General features: G+C 37.8%; 1 protein-coding gene across 1 annotated transcript; it reads left to right on the plus strand.

The window, feature by feature from the left end:
- The first annotated feature begins 235 nt into the window (after positions 1-235).
- On the plus strand, positions 236-7,443 carry LOC134743934 (uncharacterized). Its single transcript, XM_063677565.1, has 7 exons — positions 236-413; positions 538-702; positions 1,766-1,872; positions 2,493-2,840; positions 4,308-4,576; positions 5,960-6,108; positions 6,894-7,443. The coding sequence occupies exons 2-7, from the start codon at positions 573-575 to the stop codon at positions 7,091-7,093; spliced, it is 1,203 nt and encodes a 400-aa protein (XP_063533635.1). The 5' UTR covers positions 236-413; positions 538-572; the 3' UTR covers positions 7,094-7,443.
- Positions 7,444-9,329: the final 1,886 nt, after the last annotated feature.

The following is a 9,329-nucleotide window of genomic DNA, read 5'->3' on the forward strand; positions in this document are numbered from 1 at the left end:
GTACTAGCACCCAAAAGAAAAGGACAGGAGGTATATGTTTTTTTGTTCTTATTTATTGACATATTGGTTTGACCAACTATAGTTGCGTTTCAAATTGGTTTGACCAACTATAAAACCATCGTGTAGAGGACCCATAACAGAGTTGTATTGTCTATGGCTATTGCTATTGATGACATTGACGTTAATGACGTTCGCTTAATTCGCTTTCCGTTACTTCTTTTAGTTCTTTGAAAAAAGAAAACAACACCATCAGCACAAAATAAACTAATGTGTTTATATTTGAAATGTAAAATTCCTTCATGTTTGTGTTGTAATAATTTTAATTCGCCGTCTCGGCTACTTATTTCAGTGTTCTAAAATGGTTCTTTGATAATTTTATTGAAATACTCTGGGAAAAGCGCCGAACACACGAGGTAGCCATTTCTCTACACTTATTTTAAATTGACTGGTTATCTTTTTAAAGTTTTTCTGGTGAAATCTTATCGTAAAATCGGAAAAAACCTCTGCTTTGTTTTAGTTTGCCTTTTTTAATTATAGATTAAATCGCTACCGGCTTTGCCACTATAGCAGCGATGGGGACTAAATGGACCGATGAGTCCGCAATTCTGCGCGACTTGTCGCTTGCACAAGGTCGCTGGGTGCCGGGCGGGATCGACTCCGCCGTCGCCGGCGCGAAACCACCAGCCCACAATATTACAGAAGGTAAGAACATACCACATTGTGTGGATATTTTTTGAAACACTGGAGGAACCTGTACCGGTGCCGACTGGTCCTCTGAACAGTCGCCATCGGATATATCGGAGCGACCAAGGTGCTCACAAATATCAGAACACGCCTCTATTATCAAGGCGTTAGTGTATATCTGATGGTTTCGTTTTCTATGATTGGTAATCACATGTTTTCTAAAGAAAACGTAGGTCCTTGCTTTCAGTACGGGCGGTCTACAACTTATTACTTTGTTTCTATTTTACATTTACATAAATATTGATTAGTAATAGTAATAGCCTTTATTTCATGCTTCTTTTTTACAATTACATAAAATTTCATATTGGTTTATTATTTGCATGTCGCTTGTGCGGAAAAGGCCTCCCCCAGTTTCTCCCATTCCTTCCTATCCTGTGCTGTTCTCCACCAGTATCTGTTGAAGTTCACTAGCTCGTCTCTCCATCTTTTATTTGGTCTATTTTGCTTTCTCGCTATTCCTATTGGTGACCATTCTGTGACACATTTAGTCCACCGGTTATCCGTTGTTCGACATATATGGCCAGCCCAGGCCCATTTGCTCTTTTTTATTGCGTATATTATATCTTTTACTCCAGTTTTCTCTCTTATGACTTCGTTTCTGATTCTGTCCTTAATTTTAATTTTTAACATTGACCGTTCCATAGCTCTTTGACAGATTTTCAGTTTATGAATATGTTTCTCAATGGAGCTCCAGGTTTGGGCACCGTAAGTTAAGGTAGGTAGGACAGCAGTATCAAATACCTTTTTCTTTATGGCCGTTGACATATAACTCTTCAGGATTGATTTTAGAGACCAATATTTTCGCCACGCTCTACTAATCCTGTAGTCTACTTCCTCGTCGAGTCTGTTTTTGAAGGAAACTAGCTGTCCCAGGTATGTGAAGTCTTCAACATATTCCATATTGTTTCTTCCGTGCTTTATTGGTATTGATTACTGAATATAAAATATCAATTAAATATTATATTTATATATATAACACCACATCTCGAATGTGTTATTAATGTAAACATGTTGATTTCAGAGACAGAGGAGGAATACTACCGGCACTGGTCGTCTTTGGACCAGGGAGGCACTGGAGATATAAGCTCAGGCCCGGACTTGTACCAGATAAAGACTATGCTGGAATTGGTAAGAACTTGTCATATTGAGATAGAACTTGTGATAGTTGATACTGTTAGTAGTATATGATTCGAGCCCTACACTACACCCCAGCAGAGGGTGACATGATGGAAAAAAAAAGAAGATGTGATACTAATAGTTGATAGTACGTACAAATGCCAAACTTAATCCCTTATCCCCTGGGGTACACGTTTACATTTTAAATTGTTTAGCAGGGTTTAAAAAATATCCAAAACACCATTGCTTTGAGTTTCCAGAGTTGCGAAATTTGCCAGGGTTCGAAAGGATAATTATCGTGATTTTTATGCGTGATAATTATCAATTTGATTATAACCTAAAAATTACGAAGATTCTAAGACGAGATTTTAAAATTTACTAAAGAATTCAAAGAAAATAAATATAGCACCATCCATACCTGGGATAATTATCTGATATTTATCGGATAATTATCGCGATAATTATCAAAGACTATAATTATCTAGATAATTTCTAACCCTGAAATTTGCACATGAAATTATTTCAGACACTTCTCATTATGCACACCTTCTTTAGTTTAAAAATTTACAAAAAGAATATGAGGATAATATGATAATAAATTAATAAAACACAAATTAATCCTTACATTACAGATGCAGGATGAATATCCTCCCAACGAAGAGTGTTTCTCTGGTCCCATCGAGATCAGAAAACTAAATGCCCACGCACCCCACTTCATCCCAACAACAAAAAAAAATACCAAAGTAAATAAGGCTCCTAACAAGCCTCGGCGAGCTCGCAACGTCGCCATTGCCTCAATACTGGCTCTATCTCAAGAGCCGTTAAAACTGGCCAAACCAGAGGACTTCATGAAGCCGAGTAAGGAAGATGAGGAGGTTATGGAGAGAAGGAAGGATTCCGTAAATAAAGTTACAAATTGGTTGCAGTCGCGAGATATCACGTCTATGTTTAAGAGGAAGTCTCCGGGGAATTCTTTTAAGGTGTGTAGATTTTCATGCTGGTATAATGGGTTTTTTTTATTTTTGTACTTGCTTACGACACAAGGCGGTTGGCCTAAAGCAAAGGGGGTGCAAAAAAAAGACTTAGAATTTTTTTAGTAGGTACAATAACATGTCTGTTCTGGTTTGATCGCGATCATCGCGTTCAACCTAAGACACTCCTCCTCGCTTCGCTCGTTGTCGCACCTATCTTGTCTCTGTTACTTAAATTTACTGTTCCAAATGATTGATTTTAATTTGTCAAGTATAGTGGTTTCAACTTGCGGGTCAAATATCTCGGCCATTTTTGATTTTAGAGAAAAGTTTTTCCTACAAAACATACTTATTTTAGCGTATTCTCTACGATAACACAATAAAAAATAGGTGTCATAATCATAATAACATCACTCCGATGAAAATTTTTCTAAGTGTCGGCACCCCCTTTGAGCTGCTATAAGTCAGGATTTGTCCTGACTCCCGACATGTCAGGATTTTCAGCCCTTTGTCAGGATTGCAGGGGGACTTGGTGAGTGTTAGGGTTCCGTACCCAAAGGGTAAAAACGGGACCCTATTACTATGATTCCACTGTCCGTCTGTCTGTCTGTCTGTCACCACTGTCACCAAGCTGTATCTCATGAACCATGATAGCTAGACAGTTGAAATTTTCACAGATGGTGTATTTCTGTTGCCGTTATTACTAAAAACAGAACAAAATAAATATTTAAGGGAGCCCCCCATACAACAAACGTGAGTCCGACTCGCACTTGGCCGGTTTTTTTATTTTTGTACTTGCTCAGGACACAAGTCAAAGAGCTTTAGGGATCTAAGGGTTAAAGGGTTGCAATATGTCAGGATTTCATCTGACTCCCGACATGTCAGGATCTTTGGCCCTTTGTAAATGAGAGTAAATGAGATAGCATTGTCGCATGTTTCTGGGCCTGGGCAAGGGAATAATATGAAAACTAATGAAATAAAAAAATGGATTATTTGTGTAAATAAGTTTTTTATCTTGTTAGCGGTTTAGGTAAAATTGTTTTGAAATTGTGATTTTAATTGCAGACTCATAAGTCCAAAAAATAAAGACAAAACGGTTGTTTTTTTTTTTAGTTTAATGGTGATTTTATAACCAATCATTGCAATTATTTTCTATCGAGCCGATTTCGTTCAATCATGTATCGAGTGCGGCCACGGTCTTTAAAATATAATATATAATGAATATTAACATTTTTTTTTTTTATTTACTAAAACAAATAGTTTTTCTTAAAAAACTGCTTAAGTGACATCAATTTCAAGGACATTAGGTGTTGACAGCCCCTTAATGAACGCTTTAACGTTATGGTAACCGTGAATCGTGTACAATATATCGTATTCTTGTTAAAATAAGTTTTAATTTATTTCTGTTTCTTATGGAAGTTATGTTATTAAAACCACTTTCTCTGCATTTTACATGAATCTTTATTCTATTTTAAGGAGGTGAAAAGTAACAGCATAGAAGACAAGTCACCGGTCCACTCCAATGAAAGTATAAAGTCTTCGCATGGGCATGGAAGTGTAAAGTTTCCGCATGGGCAAGGAAGCACAAAGTCCCCAAACGGGCAGTACACTCCGTCCCCCTGGGCGGAAGAGTACTACAGGAAGGCCGTGGAGAGAAGCCATGTGCGGGATCTGGTGCAGACGGATGTGTGGGGCCGGGCTGAGCAGGCCATGAAGGTGATTGATACCAGGAAAGAAGAAATAAGGTAAAACATTGTTATTTTATTATTATTATTTCGTTTTAGACAGGCAGAATGCTGGTACGTCTATATCATAGTTCACTTAGCATGATTTCACTGTTTAGATAGTTTGTCTATTCTATTTTTAAATTGATTCACACTTGTAGAGTTCACAACTTCAGAGGGTAATTTGTTCCAATCTTACTTTTCGGTTTGCAATAAAGTTTTTTCCGATATTAGTTTTATCCTTTGTTTTTACTAATTAAGGTTGTGTCCTCTTGTGCGCGTGTTTGAGTTTCGAGTAAACAGATCGCTTAGTTCTGGACAGTCGTAATATCTGTGAAGGATTTTGAACGTTTCGATCAAGTCGCCACGTTTACGCCTTTTTTGCAGTGTTGTCAGTCCCAGCTTGACTAATCTTTCTTCGTACGAAAGTGACTTTAGTTGTGCGGAAATTTTAGTGAATCTACACTGCACTCGCTCGATCATATCAATATCTTTTTTGAAGTATGGATTCCATATCTAAAACCCATTATTCTAGAATTGGTATTATTCTCATTAGTCACATTTTCCTGGCCTAGTTAGTAGCGATCCTGCCTATGGAGCTAAAGGTCCCTGGGTTCGAATCCTGGGAATATAAGTCACTGGTGCACTGTTAAGACGGTGTGAATCTCTAAATGGGCAGTATACCGTTTCTCTGGGTCGAAGAGTATTACAGCAAGGCTGTGGACAGGAGTCAAGTCCGGGATCTGGTGCAGATGGATGTGTGGGGCCGGGCTAATAAACAATAGACTATTTTAATTTTTTATTTTACAAATTAGCAAAATAAAATCTTTACGACATGAACGTACATTGAATCCTGAGCATAGTGAGGGATTCAAGTGTTAACGATATTTTACTACCATGTGACACATATTGCTTTTCACATTACCTATGAAGAATAGTACATTGTGCAACATGGGGCGTAAGTTAAATATTGCAAACGAGAGCTTGCCGGAGCGATTTATAGACTCGAGTTCGCAATATTATTACGCCCCGAGTTACACACAATGTTTTTCATCACACTTGCGATACAAAAATGAAGTATAAAGACAAAAAACTGTTCATAAATCCCTAGGGAAAACGCTTTTTCTATAGTTCCCGCTAAGCCTGCGTGCAATTCCACATTTACTGAGCGAGTGTGATGAAAATTATATTTGTCGTTGTTAGGGAAAATAAATTGGCCTTTTTAATTACCCGACCTTCAAACCCTTCAAAAAAAGAGTGTACTTCCCATCTAAAGGTCGGCAACGAACTTACAACCCCTCTGGTGGGTGTCCATGGGTGACGGTAATCACTTACGATCAGGCGATGTCTGCTCGATTGCCTCCTGTATCATAATAAAATAAACATTCCAATGGATAATTCCAGAAAGCAAGAAGCAGCGGCGGAGCTGGCGGCCGAGATCGCGCGCCAATGCGAGGCTTTAGAAAACACGAAGCCGGCGGACCCGGGTACTACAGGTGGAAATGCAAACATGACAACATCGGTCAATGAAGCCGACGAGGATGAAGCTGAAGGTAAATTACAACTTTTTTGTTTAGGTTTTTTTTCTACTCGTCGACTGTATGTAACGACTTCATTACGAAACTCTTTAGTGAACTATAATGAATTTAACCAAAATACATCAAATTACCTCTTATTCAGTAGATACTTACCTAATTTTGTTTAATTACTTAGGTTGTATTTTTTGTAATGATATAGGAGGGGTTGTAAGTGCGTTGTCGGTCTTACAACTTATCTGTCTTGTCTTGTCTTGTCGTATATGCCTTCTGTATAGTAGAAAAAGTATTATATACAATAGTGATATAATCAAGCTTTTGAATCTCGTACCTCACTTAGGCGATTTACACAAAAAAAAACCATAATAAAAAAAATATACAAACAACAGACAAGTACTAAAATTGTTTAAGAGATGTAAAGGTATCTAGGTGTCAGAGATAAAATAATCATCAAATAATCCTTAGAGATGTAAAGGGTCTCCAAGACTCAAGTTCAAATCTGATGGTGACTGCACCTGTCCTAAAATACTAATTAGCATTTATTTAATTTTAGTAATTGTATTTTAATTTAAATTATTTTTAATTTTTGATGTTTCACTGCTATTATTAGCCATGTTGCTTGATAAATAAAAAAATAAAAATTATAGGACATTCTTACACAGATTGACTAAGTCCCACAGTAAGTTCAAGGCTTGTGTTCCGGGTACTTAGACAACGATATATATAATATACAAATACATAAATACATAGAAAACACCCAAGACTCAGGAACAACTATCTAATAATATATAATAATTTCTTAGGTATAGCCAAAGTACTGCTGCCGAAGAGTCGCCACTTGCTGTATCCCGGAGACGCCTGTATCGTCTGCAAAGTGATGGCCGCTCCGGACCCACAAGAAAATACTTCCAAATCTGAGTCAGGGGTCGGGAAAGATCACCGCGCGAGCCCCATGCGGCTCTTTCAAGTTGCAATTGCGGCTCTTAGATCTGAGAACACTTAGTTATTAGACCACTGGTCTACTTTAGGGTTAATCAACTTTTTTTTGTGTTGTTATCCTGTCCCGTTGTCCAAGAGACAATACTGGTACACTTTGTTTGAAGAGATGTATGCTGTTCTATTAATATATATGAATATTAGTATGGATATTTTCTATAGAATATGCCATACGCGTACCCGTGAGGGACAGAACACAGGCAACGCGACGACAACATGCCAAACACAACCTACGTAAAGCCTGACCAGGAATATATGATCACGCGCAATGTTGCGGAATTTCACGCGCATGTAACTCCTCTGGAGTTGCAGGCGTACATAGGCTACGGAGACTGCTTAATATCAGGCGGGCCGTATGCTTGTTTGCCACCGACGTAGTATAAAAAAAAATTCGCTGGAACTAATATTTTCATACTATACTGAACTGTCATACATGAAAATAACAGCGCCCTCTTGACAATGATCATATATTCCTGGTCAAGCTTTAACATGGTCGGATTCATTGTTACCCATTATAAAACCATACTTTATTCATGGTGGGGAATAAAAATGTGACAATGAGAAACGGTAATAGCGCTTTCTCTGTTAATCCTACTGAAAACTACATGTCCCGTTGGGTCTTTTCCCCCTCACCGCTCATTTCTGATCCAGTTATACTAGATTCATGATGTGAAGCCATTATCAGCTGTCTTAGAAACCTCTAATATTAAGCTGATCAATCAATCTTTAAGTAGTATGGCTCCATCGGTACTGTCGATGATTTCGCCAACGTCAAAGTGGGATCCACGTGGGATCGAATTAATATTTCTAGATTTTCTTCAGCCAGTGTACGGTAAATAAAATTATGGGCCTCTAGGGCTCTAGCCAGACGGTTAGAGGTAGAAATACCAAATGCTCTTAGAGCACGACGTTGTTCGGTAGTTATTGTTGTTGTTGTCTCGTAAAACCGATAGCTGGATTTTACGAGAAGCACGTGGACTACCGGCCGTTGACTCCAAATTGGTGGTTAAACACGCTTTGAGATTAATTCTCCATTCACTGCACACTACCACATTAGATTACTGTATAATAAAGCTATCGATATTACACTTTAAACAATATTAATGAACAAAAAATAAAGGAATTAATCACGAGGCTACTATCAAGATGGCGTTCGAACCGGAAGTCCATTAAGCTGATTAAAGTTTTAATTAATATTTAACCTTTTCGACGCCGTGTCAAACACAAAAGCTGTCACTCGGACGCCACGCCGTCACCTAAGTGTCAAATCTGAAACTGAACTTTATGCACACGTAGGTCTATGTTGCTCTGTGGTCTGTGACGGATTAATCGGTCTTTGGCGTTGGACCTGCGCTGCCGATTTATCGGTCATTGGCGTCCAAAAGGTTAAGGGCTTAGGAAGATGCAAAATGAAACCATCGGATGTAAGTCAGACGAGTTTTTTTTTAAATAGTGGTGTGACACATACATGTCAAAATTGTGTTGCTAATTCGCGTTTGATTGTAACAAGCTGATTGTATATTTATCTTGTTTATCTATGTTTGATTCTAACGAGCTGATTGTATATTTATCTTGTTTATCTATCAACAAGTTTGGGGACAAATCAAATTATTTTATTAAATATTTTGATTTGTGTTTTTTTTTTAAGTAGTCACACTACTATATATAAATCCGGCCTTCACCACTGGAGGGCTTCGTCACTTTTTCTTTAATATATGACATCTATTACAGTTTTTTTGTTTATCTATGTTTGATTCTAACGAGCTGATTGTATATTTATCTTGTTTATCTATCTATGTATGTGTGTTTATTGTATATTGTACAGTCACCATCAGATATATCGGAGCGGCCAAGGTGTTCACAATATCTGAACACGCACTCTATCGCCTTGACAATAAGGCGTGTTCAGATATTTGTGAGCGCCTAGGCCGCTCCGATATATCTGATGGCGACTGTACACGGATGCCGTGATGTGGTGCTGCTAAAATTAACCTTATATTGGTGCTGATTGTATAATATCTATTTAATATGATAAATAGAAGGACAATATGTCGCCGAGCGGACCCCAGGCTCCCAAAATGCCGGGACAACGCTATGAACATGATGATATAATAATGTTAAATATGATAATGTTAAATTAAGTTTAAATTGTATTATTAATGTTAGTTTCTGAGCAACATAACTGTTATCATTCATTAGTGGAAACTGTGTGTCTTGTGAATGTGTTGATTTTCTATGTGTGT

The sequence above is a fragment of the Cydia strobilella genome, chromosome 9, assembly GCF_947568885.1.
Source record: "Cydia strobilella chromosome 9, ilCydStro3.1, whole genome shotgun sequence".
NCBI classification, from domain to species: domain Eukaryota; kingdom Metazoa; phylum Arthropoda; class Insecta; order Lepidoptera; family Tortricidae; genus Cydia; species Cydia strobilella.